Here is a 22,464-nt window from a genome sequence, read left to right as displayed (position 1 = left end):
TATATCAAAAACGAACAGTCCCCGTAGCTCGCCAAACCGACTTCCACCGCCGCGACTCCATTATTGGGATCTGCCGTGTATGTCGCGCGCCCTTTCCCCCCCACCTTGTCCTCCGTTCTCTCCGTGGATCCTCGCGCGCGCGCGCTCACGGAACAGAGGACGCTGAGGACTGCTGATGAAGGCGCGTTCACGTCGACGTGCACAACACAGTGATTTGCATTTGTAATGTGCCTCCACCCCTTTTTTTTTAATTTCAATTACATTGAAAGAAATGTTGGAGTAATCTTGTAGGCTTTTAATTCATTATTTAATACGCATACTATATGAGTGTGCCAATGTGTACGTTTAGTCAAAACATTTGTTATACATCAGGTCACTTACACAGTCATGGAGAACCCCTTGGTTATAACCTAAGGGCTCTCCATCTTAAAGATTATCCCTCACAATGAGAGTCAGGTCACCTGATGTGTAACACATGTATTGACACATACACATATATTACACATACAATTGCCAGACTCATATTGTATGCTTAGTAAATAATAATAATAATAATAATAATAATAATAATAATAATAATAATAATAATAATAATTCAAAGACACAAGGTGCGTCCTATATTCCCCATCTTTGCATTGTAAAGTAACACGTCTCATGCAGTAATGGACCCTCTGACAGATGAGTACACTCCATGTATCAGCCTTGTCCTGTGCTGCCACCTCCTGGATGTATAAGGGACTGCACGAACATTGTGTCAAGCCCTCGACGGAGAGATGATTTCAGCACCACGGACAGCGAACGATCCTCTTGCTAACGTCATGCCGTTTCTAATCTCGCATCCCAGAATCTCAGGGTCTGATTTAGGGTATTTTGACATATTTAGTCTCTTTCAGACAATGTTGTGCTATTCTCCAACATTTTCATGCATATGTCTAAGCTCCAAATGAACTCAGACCCCCGAACCGAACTGAGGTGAACCGAACTGAGACCATCTCGGGAGTTAGTTCAGTTCTTTTAAAAAGGATTAGATTATATAGGATTATGGTGAAAATACCCCTAGTGAGACTGTGCGTTTCTGTATACTTTGCCAACCCCTAAAAGTTCTAACGAAAGGACTTTCAGCAAGATCTCTCTAGCCTGTCATTGGAGGGAGAGAGAGAGAGAGAGAGAGAGAGCATGCACAAGAGAGAGAAAAGAGACCCCTTACTCGAGTCATTATTCTTACATTGTTTCCCTCTCTCATAACTAATTAAAGCTATTCCAGAAGGAATGTAGGCCTATGCATATATGGCCCCTTCTCTCCACGTAAGTAAATAAAAACTTTCATCAACTACTGTTCACACGCTGTAGGCTACCGTGTGATTATTCAACACTAGAGGGCAGTACTTCATTAGATATCCGTTAATAAATGAATACTTGTCCAGAACTTGTCCGTCTCATGTCCGTTCTGTAAACTCCCATGTCCTAATCTATGTTTGCATACATGCCTTGTATTGACTAAAGATTGAAAGTGAGTGTAAGTTCCAAAATGGAATCCTTCCATTCAGGAAGATTGTCATTGTCATTGTCAACATTACCATTGTGGATCATTCCGGTGACGGAACCCAGGAAGATAATGACACAGATGGAGCTTCTCACTGTGTGATTGACAGAAGATTGACATGACCTTTGACCTGACAATATCAGAACCAAGTATGAAGAGAATATTTCTTCCCCTGAGGCAAGGGTCAGGGAGCCATCCTAATAATGTTTCACACACACACACACACACACACACACACACACACACACACACACACACACACACACACACACACACACACACACACACACACAGAAGAATAGTAGGATTGTGTCAGAGGCGTACAGTTAAAGTCCACCTGACCACGTCACTTTTGAGGGAAAGGGAAGAACGCACACAAAAACACACACACACAAAAACACACACACACACACACACACACACACACACACACACAGACACACAAAAACACACACACACACACACACACACACACACACACACACACACACACACACCCACTCACTATCCTCAAGGTCGTGGTCTCTCCAGTTTGAGTTGGAGTAGAAGCCATAGTGAGTCATTATTATTCCAGTGTTGGACTACATGCCAGTCCAGATGATGTCAAAGTGAGAGCTGGCTGTGACAGAGCAGAATGTGAAGAGTCTGATGCAGCCACACAATCAGACACCGTTGTCACTCCATTCCAAACCGCCTCCAGCCTTTCTGCTCCCCAGAATCACTATCTCATCATTGCAGCATTTGGCACTTGGTATTGAGATGATGGCATATAAGCTATGTCTGGAACAGGGGAGGCTGGTGGAGGTAGACATCGGAGGACATGCTCATTGGAATGCATGGAACGGAGTAAGGAATGGTATCGCGCTCATTGTAATGCATGGAATGGAATCAGGAATGGAATCAAAGGCTCATTGTAATGCATGGAACAGAATGAGGAATGGTATGAAACACATGGATTTGATACTATTCCTCATTCCGTTCCATACATTACAATGAGCCCGTCCTCCAATTTCTACCTCCACCAGCCTCCCCAGGTCGGTAAACAAGCCCAAAGTTGCCACTGAACCGTAGACATCACTATAGATCTGAAAGGATTGGGTTGGTTTAAACAAGGTTATAGTAGCTCCTTGATACTCCTAGAATAAATACGGAGGAATCTCTGCCATCTATCTCATATTAATTCACACCTCTCAGATCTACACAAGTATCTAAGGAGACAGGGCCAGGGGTGGTTTCTGGCAGTGGAGGCTGGAGGAGGTAGAAATCGGAGGACATTATAAATTTCATGCGTTACAATGAGCCCGTCCTACCATTTCCCTCCCCTGGAGTCTGGACTGAACAATGGTTCAGTGACTGAGTGCCTGTGGCTCTTGTTGGTGCCTGAGCAGCGTGTTCATGTTGATGAGTCACAGAGGGAAGTCAGGATGTCCCCGAACAGAGGCCATGGAAGCCAACTGACAGGGGAACATCTACACACACACACACACACACACACACACTCACACACACACACACACACACACACACACACACACACACACACACACACACACACACACACACTCACACACACAAACACACACACACACACATGCACACACATGCATAACAGAGGCCATGGAAGCCAACGGTACTCTCCCATTCTCTTGGCTTCATTAGCTCTCTGAGTCACACAGGCTCTACTGAGTGTGTGTGTTTCTACTGAGCACTGCTTGTAATACACTTCAGGTATGTGTGTGTGTCCTAGTTTGAGCACCCAGACTAGCTTAATCAGTAGGATTTGAATTGGTTGAGGTTTGTACACAGATATGGGAGCAAAAAACGATCATGTTGAGGAACTACTTGTTATCAATGGAGTTTACAATAAGACCCAATGAATAACCATTACATGATTGTAGCAGTGGTTGAATAGAGTGCAGTATAATACCCAATCCATACCAGTTTAAATGCCATTCATGCAGATTTACAGATCCAGATTTACATAGATCATAGTCCAAATTAAATACAATAAATATAAAAAATATCCAAAACAAGAAACGGTTCCAACAATACAACATTAACATGAATAACCACACATACAAACCTCCCTAAACTTCACTAAAAACGATCAGATGACCTACAGGTACCACAGTACACCCACGCAGACACACACGCACGCACGCATGCACATGCACACACACACACACACACACACACACACACTCACACACACACTCATTCCACGATTCTATGATGAAAAACTGTTTTGAAAGGATGAGAGATTGGGGGACAGGTGAAAAAAGATTAAATGGAAGAAATGCATTACAATCCCATTAAGCCCTCTTTCATTCAATTGAATAAAGGAAACACCTTTCTGCCTGTAGTGCTGAGGAGGCGTCAGGTCTAAACACTAGCAAAGACACAGATCTCTCAAGGGTACAGGGACACAGCCAGTCCTTTGTTTGCAGTTGTAATGACAATGACTCTGAGACGCTGTGTGTGTGTGTGTGTGTCTGTGTGTTCTCTGCCTAGCTCCTGCTCTGTGACAGGAAAGCTAAGCAGGAAGTCCCCCGAGGACAATTAACTCCCCAAGCGAATGGATGCTGTCTGTGTGTGTGTGTGTGTGTGTGTGTGTGTGTGTGTGTGTGTGTGTGTGTGTATGTGTGTCTGTGTCTGTGTCTGTGTTTTTCCCCCAGCAGATGGATGCAGTGAGACCAGAGCAGAGTTTATCATCCTGTCACCAACCAGATATAGAGGCTCCCAAAAAGCGAAGAGTGGAAATGGGAAGATAACACTATACCTCCTCTCACTACACCTCTCATTCTCTCTCTCTCTCTCTCTCTCTCTCTCTCTCCCTCTCTTTCTCCTTCTTCCAGGCGTACCAAAAATTTCAATTTCTGCCTGATCAGCTACCAAATTGAGTGGGCTAGCAGTAATACGGGCCAACAGACAGAACTATCGGCCTGCAGGACTCTGTACACATCCAGCAGCTAGAAATACCACCTATCAGTCTCCATCACGTCTGCAGCAGGAGCCAGAGGCAGCACACACACACACACACACACACACACACACACACACACACTCACAGTCACTGTCAATTACAGCAGAACCAGTCTAGACTTGTCGACGGGGAGTTGTTACACTCTTGATGGATCAATGCAAGCACAGGTGTGTGTATACGAGAGAGAGTCATTATTATTCCATTATTCCATCTCTCCTGCTGGCTCTGGAGGAGTTTCAGATTCAGTGGACTCTTTTCTCTTGTTTTTTTTCTTATTTGAGTTAATTGATTCTACCTGTCAAATGCCTTGCAGCTCTGAATCACCTCAGCAACACTACTGTTGTTACCATAGCTTCCTCTCCTCCTCGCAACTGGTTAAGTGAAAAGTAAATAAATGGTATTTCTGTTCCCTGTTTGAATGTCCCATTTCCTGGAACAGTAATCATTTGTCATACAGGTAAACTTGACACACACACACACACACACACACACACACACACACACACACACACACACACACACACACACACACACACACACACGCACGCATACACACGCATACAAACTGTTTAGCAAGAGGTCATTACTGTCTATCAGTAAGTATTCAGTAAGTATTTCTGAGACAGCTGAATCACTGACAGTTTCCGGTCTCAACACTGCAGAACTGACAACCAGGTGAAGGGAGGGGATCTACTTTTAGATACAGATACATCTGCATTATGATGCTTAGATATGTCATTCATATTTTATATACATGGTTTCTAAATACGTTTTGTTAACTTTATTATCATAAAGAAATTGTGGGTTTTCGTAATTTACCACAGCACCACACCTGTCGGGATAATACAGGAGAAAGAGATGTGGTACAGGCAGAGGAAAACAATATTTACATAGAAATTACCTTATTTTAAAACAGGTACAACGAACCTGTGCTTCTGCCACCACCTGTCGAAAGAACTAGAAAAATATATAAATTGGCTTGATTTCACCGGCGCTGTGCCGCTGTGTGGGAGACGCGCGCGCCTTCAGTCTACCGGTAGACTTCACAGCGGAGCCCTCCTCCGCGTGCGACGCGTTCTACACCACTCTCATCTTCTTTCACTCTCACACAAACTCAATGAAGATGGATACGGTTTCACCACTCACGTGTGGTATAAGTTTTTAATGATCGATAACAATTGCGAAATATTTCACAGGAGTAGCTTGAAACGTGTATATTTATTTTTATCCGGGGATAAAGTTCGCAAGCCGCGATGATGGCATCTATCGGGGCGTTCGACCCCCTCAATACAAGCGTACCGGCAACTAAGATCGAAGTTACCGTTTCCTGCAGGTAAGGTTACCGTGATGTATGTGTGATGAAAAGCGGAATGACTGAATGATATGATCTAAAACCGAATATCATGCATTGTATTTTACTAAAGTATATGGGTATCTGTCTGTCCTTTTCAAAAGGAAAATGCCTCTACAACAATGTTGCGTGTTTTTCTGTGCGCGTTTATAAAATTGCATGTTTCATGTTCACATATCGCCCTATGTGCTGTAACATGATGATAATATAGTATCTCCTGTCATATACTGTACAGTACGCTTTAAACTAAAGTGAATAAGTTCGCCTCCCAAGACAGTTCTCTCTTCATTTCGGCTTCGGTTGAGTATTCAGTTTTACCGTTGCTGCCTCCGAACATATTCTTCCGTCAGTTAAACAGTTAATCCCGCCAGCAGCTTCTTATGTATAGAATGTTCAATGGAATTAAAAATTCTACCATGTAGCCTCTAATTTGTGAAATCTGTGGATTAACACACTGCAATCAATTTAGACATACATTCATACTCTAAAACCAAACGGATTAAATTGGTTCAATGTCTTTTCATGAAAAGTTATAGGGCCAATGGATGTTCAGATGTTGATGACCTGTAGCTATAAGAAACAAGTGGAATAATACAGTAGGAAATAACTGTTTTTATTTCCCCAGTTCTCTCTGATGTCTGTGCTTCAGGTGTGTGTGTGTGTGTTTCCATATCAACCCTTGATTATCATCAGACTCAGGTTATTTATATGAAAGGTCAATTGCGGATCACACTGTGGGGTGTGTGTGTGTGACTCATTAAAACCTATAAATATAGTGTATACTGTAGATATGCTATATAAGTGTTTATGCAGACATTGTGTGCAGCCTATAACCAAAAGCACTGCAGTTGAGGGGAGGGCACTATCACAGGGCACTATGTACTGTAGTGGAGGTGGTTAGGAAGCACACACTGTCGTGATGAGGTAGACCTAAACTCAAGTGTCACCCTCTGACCTTGAGGATGTCCTCTTGGCCTAATGGCAGAAGCTTGTGTCTTCCATGTGGGAGACCCGGGTACCAAACACGATACCATTCCTCCTTCCATGCCATGCATTACAATGAGGCTGTCCTCCAATGTCGACTGTACCTCCACCAGCCTCCCCTGGACTAGTGTATGGTATGTTTCATGGTCATAAGCGGAGAATGCCACACTGTAGTTCTATTTCAAAACAGTGACACCTGTAGCTCGGTTTGGATTTTGGATGTCGGCTTCAGATTTCTACGATAACTTTGTGACAGTGTCAATCTGTTGCTTTGAGGTGGCCAGACGTCTGCAGGGGGACAGGAGCTGGGCTTCTGCCATCACTGTGCCTTTGTCACCGTTGGAGAGAGAATTAAAACCCCTGTCCCAAATGCCGTGGTGGGATAACACATGGCTGACTGTTGGCTGTCCCTCTGTCTCATCCTCATGTTGACTTTCCACAGAGAAGACTGTCCCTCTGTCTCATCCTCATGTTGACTTTCCACAGAGAAGACTGTCCCTCTGTCTCATCCTGTTGTCTTTCCACAGAGAAGACTGTCCCTCTGTCTCATCCTCATGTTGTCTTTCCACAGAGAAGACTGTCCCTCTGTCTCATCCTCATGTTGTCTTTCCACAGAGAAGACACATTTCATGATAAGAGTGCCGTCATACATAGGCCTATCCTTCCTAAGCATATCTAATCTAACCTACCCTATCCCCTTTGAAATAAATCCAATCCATAAAATGAATCAAGCTATTTATATACAGTATAATGACTCTTATCTTCCAATCAACCCCCTTACACACAGAAACACACAGACATGGGTCACGTGACTGAGCTTGTTTGCTCTTTTCTGCCAGGAAACAGCAGAAAACAACATCAGTAAACAGCCTTTTTTTCCACAGAAAAGACGGCCTCTCTCTCTCCTTTGTGTTGACAAGACTCTGTGAGACTCTGTGAGTCATGGGCAGCCCCACTGGTACCAGAACTTTGGCTGGCGCTGAACTTTACCAGAACTTTGGCTGGAGCTTTGGCCACGGCTGTGCCTGTGTCACTGTTGTAGAGAGAATGAAAGCCTCTGTCCCCTATGCCGTGGTGGGATAATACTACCACTGCTGACTGTTGGCTGTCCCTCTCACTATTGTGTTGTCTTTCCCCCAGAACAGAATCTTTGTCATGGTAGGACACCATTAGACTGTGGGGGAGGTCTCTGTGATGACCGTAAGCCTCTGTCTCAGATGTCACAGGATAATAACGACACCGCTGGATGACACTTCCACCGTCATGTTGTCTTTGTGCAGAGAAGACCTTGTGAGACTCTGTCACGGTCAGGACTCACTGGGCAGGACCGGTACCAGAACTTTGGCTGGAGCTGGGCCACTTCTGAGTCACTGCTGGGTTAGACAGGATTAAAACCTCTGGCCCAGATGCCGTGTTGGGATAATGATATCACTGCTGGCTCTGCTGCTCTCGTGTTTTCCATAGAATATTCTCTGACTGCATCTCATCTCATCCCAGAAATGTGTTTACCCTCCAGTGGAGGCTGGTGGAGGTAGAAATCGGAGGACAGGCTCATTGTAATGCATGGAACAGAATGAGGAATGGTACAGTATCAATCGGTTTGATACCATTCCTGATTCCATCCCATGCATTACAATAAGCCTGTCCTCCAATTTCTACCTCCACCAGCCTCTCCTTGTTCCCTCCCATCTCCCCTCCTTACCTCCTACTCACACCTCACCTTCCCCTCACACCAACAGACAGTCCTTCTCTCAATAACCTGGGATGGCGAAACACCAAGTAATCCTTCCTTGAATAGAGAGTTTTGGTCTTGGGCAGGACTGGCATCATGACTGGCACCAGTTACTGCCAACCTGGTGAATAATGAATGTGACGGCTGCTGGTGCCGAGGTGTCTCCTGGGGGATTAGACATTGGATTGGATTTAGGATTTCCTCCATGGGAGGAGAGAAGGGGATGAGGGAGGGAGGGGGGAGGGAGAGAGAAGGTGGGGGAGAAGGAAGGTAGAGAGGGGGAGGAGGGGAGGAGAGAGGGAGATGGGGTAGGAGGGTGGGGGGCGGGGGGGGGGGGGGGGGGGGGGCTCCACAAGTTAGAGAAGGGAGAGCGAATGCAGAGGGTAAGAGGGAGAGGGAAGGGGGAGGAAGGGGAGAGGAGGGAGGAGAGGAAAGGGACTGGTATAAGACACATCTACAGTACATCTTCTCTTTGAGTCTTCTAGTTATCAGGCTGATGTTGCTAGGACATGTGAGAGTAGGCCGAGCACACGTGTTTGATCCCATTCCTTATTCCGCTCCATGCATTACAATGAGCCTGTCCTCCGACTTCTACCTCCACCAGCCTCCCCTGATCTAGTTATTCACATAAAATGATCAGGAAGTTCTGTCCACTGGTTATGTTCTGTGCTTAATGCCATTGGTTTAGTTTTTCTACAGTGTTACACAGTGTTCTCTTTCCCTCAATGCACATCCTTGTCTTCTCTTGAACAATTTCTACTTTGATGAATATTTAATTAGGTCTGATTAATGTGTTGAAGCAGAAATGTTGTTCTACTCAGGAACATAGCAACATGCTAAACATATGTAAATGTTGTTTATTCATAATCTATTCAGTTGGTTCGGAATGATTACATTCTCAATTGAATTCTGCCTCAAGCTCAAGCTTTTTTTTACAGTGAAAAGACATTGATAACAAGCAGTATTTTTTTGAATTATGTATGAAATGGAATTTGTGATAAGGGCAATTTTAATTTCAAGGATTCCTCCCATAGCAACAAAAGTTATTTTCTCCTTGAGAGAAATAATACACATTCTAGCAAACACAGAAGATATTGAAAGATATTGTAATGTATGGAAAGCTATATTTGACAGGATAACAAGAATCAAAATGTTCTCCTGTTCTTCCTCTGTCTTCTGCCTCTACAGGAGCCTTCTAGATGTGGACACATTCTCCAAGTCTGACCCTGGTATGTACCGTACCCCCCTCCATCTCTACACACTATACTGTGTGTGTGTATGTGTGTGTGTGCGTGTGTGTGTGTGTGTGTGTGTCTTTGTAGCGTGTGTGTGTGTACGTGTAATGTGTGTACGTGTGTGTGTGTGTGTGTGTGTGTTTGTGTGTGTGTAATGTGTGTGTGTAATGTGTGTGTGTAGTGTGTGTGCATGCATGCGTGTGTGTGTAGCATCCTCCATATCTGATACTGAGCCTTCATTAACATGCTTGGAATTCTGTCCCAGACTTGGACCTGTCTGCCAGTATGAATGTACCCAGGTAAATTGGTAGAATTGGTAGAATGTCCCAATCATGTCGGCCCTTTTTCAGAGAACACAGCTAAATTGGTAGTTTTCATTTATGGAACACTATACATTCCGGCAATGCGTTCTAAGAACTGAGTGGTGGTGAAAGCTCTGACATGAGAAATATTTTGCCGCATTCTTATGTGTTGTGTCAGAAATGTTTCCTGACTATTGAGATAAGTTATTGTGAGATTCCAAATGCTGTATGATGACGTTGAATAGATGGTGGAGATTCCTTTCTTCAGAGGGTCACGGTTCTATAGCCATCTGTTCTACTCAGCATTTCCTTATATGTTTTGGTCACACACACACACACACACACACACACACACACACACACACACACACACACACGCGCTACAGAGACACACACACACACACACACACACACACACACACACACACACACACACACACACACACACACACTCTTCCCAACATCTCATGTAGTTAGTCATTCACTTCTGCTGTGTTCGAGGATGGGTCTCTTAGAACCAAAACTGCACTTAATGTTTGATCTATTTGACTGGTTTCATTCAGTTGTTGTGTGTCAAATTACTCTTCAAAAACGGGTCTCAACTTAGAGAGACAAAATTGCACAAATCACTTGGAGGTCATGAATGAAATCAACATCCTTTTGGGATGCTGTATTAATGTCAGTTTTTGAAACGCCTCATCTGGTGCCAGAATGACTCCTGCTGCTCGAGTGTTGCTTTGGGCTTCTGAGATGAGCATGTTTGTAAACAGTCTGGCTGGTGGGGTCAAGTAGGCATGGCGGCTTAGAGCTGACGGAGGATGGGGGAGACAGGGGGAGGCAGGGTGGAGGCAGGGGGAGGCAGGGTGGAGGAAGAGGAGGTTGGAGAAGGCAGAGGGGACTCAGGGGACAGACAGAGGAGACAGGGGAGGAGGAGGAGGAGCTTGGGGAGGCAGGGGGGAGGCAGGGGGAGGAGGAGGAGGAGGTTGTAGAAATAGGAGGAGGAAGAAATGCAGGGGAGGAATGGAGACAGGGAGGGGGAGGCATCGGGAGACAAGGGTGAGGTGGGGGCAGTGGGGAGGGGGCAGGGGGGAGATAGAGGGAGGCAGGAGGGACTCCAGGGGAGGCAGGACTATATTTAGTCTGGTCCCAGATCAGCCAGTGGAACAGGATAAATCATACAGATCTGGAACCAGGCTAGCATATCCAACTAGACAAACAGAAGCAGAAACAGTGACTCACGTTGAAGCTCAGATGAGAGTCTGTAGATAAGCAGCAACCCCGCAGGATATACATACAGAGAGATGGAGGCCTGTGATTCCTGACGGGTGCTTGATTGATTACAGTTGTTGTCGTTGTTATTGTTAATGTCGTTGTTGTTGTTCTTGTTGCTGTTGTTGTTGTTGTTGTATCTGTATCTAGTTAGATATGATTCACCTGCAGCATCTGTAGCTGCTTGCCCTGCTACTTAATCATCCATCAGCATATTCATTCTCATAAATATGAAAAAATTTGATAGGGATGTTTTTTTCTTGTTTTTCTCTCTAGTGTAGTGTTATCAACAACACTGATTTGATTTGGTGTGTGTGTGTGTGTGTGTGTGTGTGTGTGTGTGTGTGTTCTCTGTAAGTGGAGAAATCTGCTCTGAATACATAATAATGCTCCCTCGGTCCTTATCCAATTAAAAGATGCCTCCAACTTTGTCCTTGTACCTGTTCTTTGTAAAGCCTCTCTTTGCTGTGAAATGTAAATAGATTTTGATGTATCTGAACTTCCATTATCAAATTACTGAATGCTTTGTGTGTGTGTGTGTGTGTGTAATCACCCATGTGTGTTTTAGCGCTCAAGGTGTTTGTGTGTGTGTGTGTCTGTGTGTGTGTGTGTGTGTATAATCACCCATATGTGTTTAAGCACTTAAGGTAGGTGTGTGTGTGTGTGTGTATGTGTGTGTGGAGCGCACCCATGTGTGTTCAAGCGCTTAAAGGATCGGTTCGTGATTTGTAATACCAAGATTTGAATGCATTCCCATGAGATTTATGTCAGCATGCCTAGTGAGAAAAAGGAAATGGCACTCTGACCCATAGTCTCTCTTCATCTCCTCCCAGCACAGCCAGGCGACTCTGGCTGTATTCTAGACATGCATGACCTTAACCTGGCGTAGACTGTGTCCTTGAGGAGATAGAACCTGGCCTCACACATTCTCTTGATTGGCTGGAATCCATTCTGTGTTAGAATGTCCTCTGAGAGGAATTTAAATCCCTGAGAGGAAAATGGAGTGCCAACAGGGGAGGCTGGTGGAGGTAGATACTGGAGGACGGGCACATTGTAATGCATGGAATGGAATGAGGAATGGAATGTTTGACCATTCCTCTTTCCATTCCATGCATTACAATGAGCCCATCCTCCGATTTCTACCTTCACCAGCCTCCCCTGTCTCATACATTCCCTTGATTGACTGGAACCCATTCTGTAGAACAATGTCCTATTCGAGGAATGTAAATTCCTGAGAGGAAAAGAGTGCCAGGTGTAATCTCTATCAAATCAGGTATGAGACATAGGTAAAGGAATGTAGGAGACATTTGCTAACACTTTATTTTAGTGAACACATACTAGGCACTCATTTGTCGCTTGTAAGTGTTTGCTTTCTCCCTAGCCCCTCAAGACATCCCCCCCCCCCCACACACACATACACACACACACAACAATTTTATTGGGGGTTGAGGTTGGCCTTGAGATTAGGGAGACTATCCAGTCGCTGGTTTAATCCCCGGTTGTGAGCCGGTGATTGGAGGGTTGTTGGAATCACATCTAACTGGCCAGCGACTAATAACATGAGAATAAGAAGACACTGAATAAATTCTAATAAAAGGCTCGTAACCCCAAAACACTTATAAGCTACAAATGAGTGCCTTACTAGTGTTCCTCATACTGAAGTGTTACCAGTTTTCTGTTGATTGTTTCAAAACACTACAGCTACTGTGAGACATGAATGTATCTTCGTTGTTGCAGAACACTGTCGATGCTGCCTACAGTATATGTCACTGGCTTTGTCCGTGGGGCTGCAGTGAGACAGTTTGAAAGTCCTTATTTATTTACCACTTTTCATACAGCGTCTGTCCAAATGAGGTAGAAATAACGTGTAGCAGAAGTGTTAAAAATAAATAAATGACAGTTTCAGAATCATTACTTTCCCTACACATTGGGGAGTTGTTTGTGTGGTACACACTCAAATCATCAACAAGCTACGTCATTAGAAGTTTCATTTTTTAAGTGACTGCATGTCTCTTCCTTTTCTAAATGAGCCATCTCCGTTAACGATTCAATGATTCCTCATTTTCTGCAATATAAATTGGTCAATAGAGACAGGCCTTTGAAGGCAGTGGGTTATGATAGCGAACGTCAAGATCCGCTGTATGACTCAAGCCATCAGAATCCCTGGACACCCACACAGCACAACAGAACAACCACACAAGCTCTCCAATGTGAGGGGGATGAGAGGGGTAGGCAGCGTGGAGAATCCTATCACCTCTCATACAGTGCATAGAGTGTGGAGCAGTGGAGGCTGGTGAAGGTAGAAATCGGAGGACGGGAGGATGGAATAAGGAAACTAGAATGAGGAATGGTATCAAACAAGGACTGACTCATTGTAATGCTTGGAACGGAATGAGGAATGGTATCAGACACATATTCCATTCCATGCATTACAATGAGCCGATTCACGTTTGACACCATTTCTAATTCCGTTCCATGCAAGCCCATATTCACTCACTACATCTATGCATGTATGCAAGTCCCTGTCTGCTGCAGTAAATGACATTTCAATTTAAAAAACAACAACAACCTTACCCAGTCCATTTGGAGAAGCGCTGTGCTGTATGCTCCTTCTACCCAAGGACTTCCTCCCTGCTGGGTTCCTCCACCAAAAGCAATTAAAAGTGTGCCATCCGGTCCAATAGCCTGTGTGAGTCTCCAATCACAAACCTATTATCCCTTTCATTAAGTTGTGCTCACTGTTCTGGGCCTGTATCGCGGGCCTCGTTGACATCCTAATGGCGTGCGTTTATTAAACCTTATTAAGCCACTCAAGGTGCTTTTCAGAAGGTTGTATTTGAATGTGAGGGGGCAAGGTCTTCCCTGCAGATTAGGATAATAGCCTTTGAGCCGCGGAATTTCCCCCGTGTGGGCACTCTCTCTCAATCATCTCTCTGTTTGCTCTTGTAAGTGCGAATAAAGCTTTTGTGGAATTGAAGTGTGCAGACAAGGTTGTTTGTATTTCTAACACCTGTATAGATTTTTTGTTTCATATTCTAGAATCCTGGCACAGCCAATTGGTTGTTTTTTCTAGCCAGCTATGCTGTTCTCTTATAGATAGTAATCTCCCTTCAGCTTGTATCTACAGACATGTTAGAAGGGAGGGGAGGAAAGTAGAGTCATGATACTGTAAAAACGTTGTCAGCTTCATAAAGGTTGTAATGGTTATAATGAGATTCCTTGAAAGAAATATTTTATTTCCGAAAGCAGTTTTGGTCTGGAAAAAGCGCTTTCTAAAATGGAATGTCCTATCCGACACTTGTTTTTGTACATAAACATTTGTTACTGCCAGGGGTGTATTTTGGTAGTGGACTGATTTTCACTTTTCTGCCTCTGGTGGCTGCCTCTTCGAATCGTGTCGCGCATGCAGAAAAACAGCTAATTTTCTACACTGCAAGTCCATTTCAGGATATGTTATTATTATGTTATTATTCAAACACACCTGTAACCTAACACATGTTTGATTCCATTCCACGCATTACAATGAGCCCATCCTCTGATTTCTACCTTCACTAGCCTCCCCAGGTTTAGACAGACCCACGGCTGGTGCAGGTACACTATATGTGAAGTGTTGTAGTGCTCCATAGTGAGCCTTCTGGTGTAGGTGAATAACCTTGTTGTAGCTTCTCCATTGTGGGGTTGATTGGGTTGGTGTATAGCTTCTCCATGGTGAACCTCCTGGTGAAGATGTGTGACCTTGTTTCTGCAGCTCCAATGTGGGGCTCATTGAGTGGGTGTAAAGCCTCTCCATGGCGGGCCTCCTGGTGAAGATGTGTGACCTTGTTGTCTCAGCTTCAGTGTGGGGCTTAGGGAGGGTTTCCAGACTCATCCCTCATTCAGGGCCCGGGCCCCTCCATAGATTAGCAGGGAGCTGCCCATGATCTGAGCATAGCTTTCGTCAATCGCTAAACCACAAAATCGCTAAACCGCTAGGAGGGAGATTTAGGTAGGATTTCTGAATGTCAGGCCTTGGAACACCATGAGAAAGTCTGGGACCTGCAGCGTAGCCCCGAATCTGTGAGGGAACGGCATGTTTTGTTTGAGATAGGTTTCACCCTCTCTCAGTCTGCCAAGCAGCCATGCCTCTCCTCTCTTTGGCGCCTCCCTGAACCTCCCTGTTTCCCTCACAGCGAGCACCTTCTCTCAAATGCAGCATTTGGGGGGTTTATGGTTGTGTAGTTGGTTCCTTTGTGATTATCCTGCGCAAATCCGGGGACTAGCCTGTGGAAATCTACAGTGTGTGCACATCTCCATAGCAGTCTACTCTCAGCATTTAATGCACATGTCGATTGGATTCATCTTCAGTCAGAAAATAGAAAGCATGAAATTATCCTTATTGATTTGTCTCAGTGTAAATACATGGTCTATTAAAAGCTGTCATCATCCAAAATCAATATAGTGATGGAATGGTCATCACAATTGTTTGGTCTGGTATTTCACTATTTTGTCATTGAAAGACACTCTAAACAGGTATAGTATCAGGGGAGGCTGGTGGAGGTAGAAGTCGGAGGACGGGCTCATTGTAATGCATGGACTGGTGTGAGGAATGGTATCAAACCCCATTCCATCATCATTCCATTCCATGCATTACAATGAGCCCGTCCTCTGATGTCTACCTCCACCAGCCTCCCCAGGATAGTATAATATAGTGTTAAGGCTTCAAGGTTAGGTCTACAATTTAGAAAGATCAGACGGTAGATTCTCAGAGTATAAAATTATGTTTTAGTTTGGCAGATAGTTCCCACAGGCCTGTGAGACTCTGGTACAGCAGTCAGCCTATTATCATAGTCTTATGGTCAAGTTTCTCATTTGCCTATTGTCTCCCGGTAGGCGCAGTACAAGGCCCCAGATCAGCCCTCTATCTAACAGGTTAACTTTTTACAGAACTTAGGCTGATGGAGAGAAGATTCGTCTGGCCTCTGACCACCTATGTCCCGGGGCCTTCCCCGCTGTTATTTTTTCTGATGATAAGATTGTAGGCAAAAATACCTCAAAACAAACAACAACTGAAGATGGCTGCAGGACAGGCCTGGCAGAGCATCACCAGAGAAGACACCCAGTGTCTGGTGGGGTCAATGGGTCACAGACTTCAGGCAGTTATTGCATGCGAAGGATTGTCGACCAAATACTAAACATGAGTACTTTATTTGGACATTATATGATTTTTTCCAATACTTTTGGAGCCCTGAAATAGGGGGAGTATATTTAAAATACTCTACTTTCTAAATGGTGAACCCAATCTGAAAGAAAGAAAACATTAAATTAAAGCTGATTATCTCTACTTTGACCCCACAGTAATTGTTTGTCAATCCAGGGATGACCATGTGTGTCATTGTCAGTATGTTTAAAGGCATTGAACACACACTGCAACCCCACCCCCCAGACTCATATTTACAGTTAGATTTTGTGTTGGCGGTGTGTGTGTGTGTGTGTGTGTGTGTGTGTGTGTGTGTGTGTGTGTGTGTGTGTGTGTGTGTGTGTGTATCATCACTACTGTATGTTCACTAGAAAAGACAACACTGCCAGTACATGGCACTCAGATCCCTGGGAAGACAGTTCAAGCACTGACTTACACCATCATCACAACGTGATTTCATCATATTCAAGAGAATTGACTGTGTGCAAGCACACCGCCCACACAAAATCAAACTTTCCTGTAAGTGTCAGAAATGTCTCTCCACCCACCACAACTTGACTCCCCCTTTCTCTGGTATTGCTATAAAGTAGATGCAGTCTTGCTAAGGTCACCACTTCACTGGCAACTGCAACTGCACTGTCAGCCTCTCAGCCTCTCATCTGCAGTCCTTCTTCTTCTTCTTCTTCTTCTTCTTCTTCTTCTTCTTCTTCTTCTTCTTCTTCTTCTTCTTCTTCTTCTTCTTCTTCTTCTTCTTATTATTATTATTATTATTATTATTATATTACCATTGCACACAGTAGGGTAGAACTGTGGATTTAGATGAACTTTTCTGACAGAATGTATAGTGTTCATCATCCAGTCTGACTATTGCTTTTGCTGGGTTTTTGGAGTACAAGGACAAAATAACATACATACCTCAAAACTTAATGAAAATGAAATGTGCAAAATATTCTCTTATTGGTGTCATTTATTCAGATTTAGAACAGCTGTCACAGACATTCATTTTAATTAAATAGAGAATCAATCTCTTCTTCAGAACCATGAGTTTCATCAGCACCGATAAGGAGATTCGCAAAATCTCCTCAGCCAGAACGGGCAGTCAAGGCTATCTTCCAGGTGAAGAACACAAAGAGCAACATGTGACACAGATATACAGTAATGGATAGCCGAAGAACCCTTTTATCTAAGTATAGGCTTGATATTTGTTGTGGAAATTACCCTTCTATACAGTATTTACTGAAAACAGCATAAGATACACACACACACACGCACATACGCACGTATGTGTATTTTAAGATACGCACGTATGCACGCACACCACACACACACACACACACACACACACACACACACACACACACACACACAGACTAAGACAGCAGATGTTGCAGTATGTCAGCTTGACAGAGAGAGATGTTTCATGTATTAATGAGAAAACATCAGACATCTTTAATGATTTATTTTCTGTGCTCAGACCTAGGGGAGGCTGGTGGAGGCAGAAATTGGAGGACAGGCTCATTATATGGCATGGAATGGAATAAGGAATTGATTTGATACCATCCTCCGATTTCCACCTCCACCAGCCTCCCGTGGCTCAGACATTACCCTCACACTAGGGTCGGTTTTCATTAACAGTTTCAGATAGACAAGGTTCGACTTAACAAAACCCCATCTGTCCCACCTGGCATTCAGACACTGCCAACAACAAGGGCCACAGAGTCATCCTCCAAAGAGGCAGCAACCTAGTGACACGTCTGGACAGCAATCCCGTCTGGTCCAGTGACTCCTGGAACTCCGCCAGTAGCTCCAATGACCGACCAAGGTCACCTAGAGGTCGACAGAGACGGCAAACAGGCCAGGACCTCAAAGAAGTCCACTGGCAAGAAGTGAGGCAGGAAGTGACATCAGCACCATGTCTTTGTGTGTGTCCTCAATCGGGAGGACGGGCTCATTGTATCATGGAATGGAATGAGGAATGGTATCAAACTCATGTTTGTCACCATGAGTTAGAAACCATTCCCCATTCCATTCCATGCCTTACAATGAGCCCGTCCTCCAATTTCTACCTCCACCAGCCTTCCCTGGTTTAAGTTGATGTTACAAGGCTGCACAGGCAGGATGTAATCATTTAGTGAAGACAAATGAAAAAATGTCCCACTCAGTTGTTGTTGTCTATGAAATCGAGAAACAATCAAATGAACTTTACAAGTCAGGCAACAACATCTATGATAACCATTATACACAAATATGTCATTGAACTACTGTGCAGCAGACACTTTACTTACCTGCCATCTGTAGAGACCAACTATGTAGACTTTTTCGCATGGCCCAATTGCAACCTATGCTGCGTATTTATTGTTTTTAAATCAACCATTTATTATAAGTCAACCATAACACTGAGACAAACTTTAATCGCAATTTCGGCCAACACTGAATAGAAAACTAACTATCAATTTAATTTCACTATAGTCTAATGTTTTCGATGTAATGTAATTCTTTGAATCCCATGATGATATTGAATGAAGCACCCTGTTGTGGAAGGCTAAAGTTTATACTTCCAGAAGTGGATAAGTATGACCGTCATTCTTCTTTTACCATTGATAGCCAATGCACCAAAAATATTGTTATTGTTGAATTATTATTATTATTATTATTATTTTATTTTTTTGGGGGGGCATGTCACTATGGGTTATTCACCTAGTAACATTTATGCTCCTTGATGCTGGTGGGGGTCAGTCATTTCTACTGACCGAAAAATCTCTCTTTCCAGACATCATTCACAGCTAGTGACTCGGCCTGGTGGCGGTTTGCGGGATTGCTTCACACACCTCTTTACAACTCTAACCAGCACTGTGGTGACAACAATCACGCTTCAAAGCTCTGTAATTATTCCTCTCATGGAACACCAGTTTTGTGAAAAATTCTCTCTGTATTGGCCCCCTCAGCTCCCAGACTAATTGATTGATTAGTTTGATTGATTGAACGGAGGTTCCGATCAGCTGCTTACCTTGTCCCTGCGGCCGAAGTAGAGGAGTTTGGCGTGGCGTTTCCGGTGATTTGGCTCCTCTCTGCGTCCCGACAGATGGGATATCTTCTCTCAGTCACTTTCTATATAACACACTATCAGTCACAGCCCCTCACTCTGCTTGTGTGTGTGTGTGTGTGTGTGCGTGTGTGTGTGCGTGTGTGTGTGTGTGCGTGTGTGTGTGTGCGTGTGCATGTGTGTGATGCAGGTTAAGTGTGTGAATGTCTGTGTGTGCGACTGTGTGTGTGATGCTGGGTGAGTGCGTGCGTGCGTGTGTGACTGTGTGCGTGTGTGTATATATATTGTATCTATAACACACTATCAGGCACAGCCCCTCACTCTGACTGTGTGTGTGTGTGTATATATATTGTATCTATAACACAGTCACAGCCCCTCACTCTGACTGTGTGTGTGTGTGTATATATATTGTATCTATAACACAGTCACAGCCCCTCACTCTGACTGTGTGTGTGTGTGTATATATATTGTATCTATAACACAGTCACAGCCCCTCACTCTGACTGTGTGTGTGTGTGTGTATATATATTGTATCTATAACACAGTCACAGCCCCTCACTCTGACTGTGTGTGTGTGTGTGTATATATATTGTATCTATAACACAGTCACAGCCCCTCACTCTGACTGTGTGTGTGTGTATATATATATTGTATCTATAACACAGTCACAGCCCCTCACTCTGACTGTGTGTGTGTGTGTATATATATTGTATCTATAACACAGTCACAGCCCCTCACTCTGACTGTGTGTGTGTGTGTGTATATATATTGTATCTATAACACAGTCACAGCCCCTCACTCTGACTGTGTGTGTGTGTGTGTGTGTGTATATTGTATCTATAACACAGTCACAGCCCCTCACTCTGACTGTGTGTGTGTGTGTGTGTGTATATATATTGTATCTATAACACAGTCACAGCCCCTCACTCTGCTCATCTCATCTCTACCCACATTTAGAGCAAGCTGCTCGCATCAAACTCCATCAGAGTTGTTGACTTTGTTGATGAAAAGTGCCTCTCGCTCAGTTGGTAGAGCATGGCTCGATTCCCACGCAGCGCTTAGTTTGATTCCCGCTGGGACCATATATACTGAAAAATGTACACACTCACTGCAATGTCAGTCGCTTTGGATAAAAGCATCAGCTAAATGGCTTATATTATATGAAGGAATCTTAATGGGAATCGCTATATGAATGTGTGGCTTACAGCAGTTTGTGTCTGACTGGATTTCAGTTCGCTTTACTTTACGCCATTTTTACTTCAGCCATGTCACACAGAAAAACTTGCAACTTCTCTGACTGCTGCTTTCATTCATAGCTTCCGGCTTTACAAGTGCTTCCCCCAAAATAGAGTTTGTGACTTTCTCACTGCTCAGAGTGGAGCTGGGGTATCAGTCAGCAGCTGAGACGGCTTCTGCTAGTGTTGCCAAGGTGCCTGGCAGACAGACAGGATGCTGTGCCCTGGCATTAGGAAAGAAGACGTCTTTTTAATTGTCCCATCTAGCCAGTCTGAAGAGCATTTCGGCTAATGTCTGCCCCATCCAGTCCCATCACTGTTCGAGCGGTTTAAATGCTGCCATCCCATCCCATCACTGTTCGAGCGATTTAAATGCTGCCATCCAGACTCTGCTGGGAGGGGGGGGTTAATGGCTGTAGCTACGGGTGACAAACCCTGAATGCAATTTAAGAATTTTTTTTGACTGAATGTTTGTCTAGGGAATATGAAAATGATGGATGACTCTCACAAAATTTGATCATTGCTTGTTTTTGTTTGAGAGAGTGCCTGATGCGTTTTTCTTTTAATTACCCATATCTTGAATAGCTTGTCTTATGTCCTTCTCTCCCCCTGTCTTTGTCTGTCTGTCTATCTGTCTGTCTGTTTGCCTGTCTGTCTGTCTGCCTCTCTGCCTTTCTGTCTGTCTGTCCCTCTAGTGGTGGTGTTGTATGTACAGGGTATCGGAACCAAAGAATGGAGGGAGGTGAGTAGAAAGTTCTACTTTACATCCACTTATTTCCATGTCCATTTTGAACCCCAAACTCTACTCACATCTTGTTGGACAGCAGAGTGAACTATTCAGTAAGTTCAACACTGAATACCTACACATATAGTACAGCGCGTGGATCAAAGCCTGAGTTTCTAAATCAATCATCCAGGCTTGCCAGTGAACATTTATGAAACAGGTGTCAAGTGTGTTAAGGACGCCACAAGCCCCCACACACATGCCCACACACACACACACACACACACACATGCCCACACACACACACACACACACACACACACCACACACACACACACACACACACACACACACACACGCCCACACGTTTGGCCTTCTGCCCTGTTGTGGTGTTAGTGGATGTGCTAAATGTGCACAGTCATTGCCATGGTTTCAACCCAGCTCTGTAGTATTATGGGCTGTTTGGAGGCTATGGCAGAGGGCAGGCTGGGAGGGAGCTAGCCTGACGAGCTAAAGACCCCAGAGGAGTCGTCTGGTGCTCTGGGGGGGCTGAGGAATATGAATCTATTCATGGCCGATCTCTCTCTATCTCTTTCTTTCTCTCTCTCTCTCTCTCTCTCTCTCTCTCTCACACACACACACACACACACTCATTTTCTCTGCCCTTCCTACTCTCTGTTTCATCTCCCTTGAGATTCTCTCCTCATCCCGAGGCTCCACCACTAATCTGCCTGCAACATGGTGCTGTCACTTTGTTTATCCGTTCACTAATTCTAAAGTCAACAATGTTGAGTCAGCGAGGGCTTTGTCTGAGCTGATTCCCCTACAGTGAGACACCTCACACCTGCTCATCCTGTGTGTCTGGCTGTGTCAGAGATGGCACTTTA

General features: G+C 44.2%; 2 protein-coding genes across 2 annotated transcripts in view; one reads left to right on the top strand and one right to left on the bottom strand.

Moving 5' to 3' along the window:
- Positions 1-5,779: 5,779 nt before the first annotated feature.
- LOC310808701 (copine-9-like) overlaps positions 5,780-22,464 on the top strand; it is a gene marked incomplete at both ends in the record, with an annotated part of 44,894 nt that continues 28,209 nt past the window's right edge. The window contains 3 exons of the mRNA XM_083675752.1: positions 5,780-5,859; positions 9,782-9,822; positions 21,549-21,595. Coding sequence (XP_083531878.1) covers positions 5,780-5,859; positions 9,782-9,822; positions 21,549-21,595 — 168 coding nt within the window. The remainder of the gene's footprint in view (positions 5,860-9,781; positions 9,823-21,548; positions 21,596-22,464) is intronic.
- Positions 9,170-22,464, bottom strand: part of hdac7a (histone deacetylase 7a) — a 532,558-nt gene continuing 519,263 nt past the window's right edge. The window contains exon 27 of the transcript XR_014554369.1: positions 9,170-9,208. The gene's annotated coding sequence lies outside the window, so the exon portion shown is untranslated. The remainder of the gene's footprint in view (positions 9,209-22,464) is intronic.

The sequence above is a fragment of the Argentina silus genome, assembly GCF_951799395.1.
Source record: "Argentina silus genome assembly, chromosome: 8".
In the NCBI taxonomy this organism is placed as follows: domain Eukaryota; kingdom Metazoa; phylum Chordata; class Actinopteri; order Argentiniformes; family Argentinidae; genus Argentina; species Argentina silus.
The sequence above is the reverse complement of the archived record's forward strand: the minus strand, read 5'-3'. Positions and strand labels throughout refer to the sequence as shown.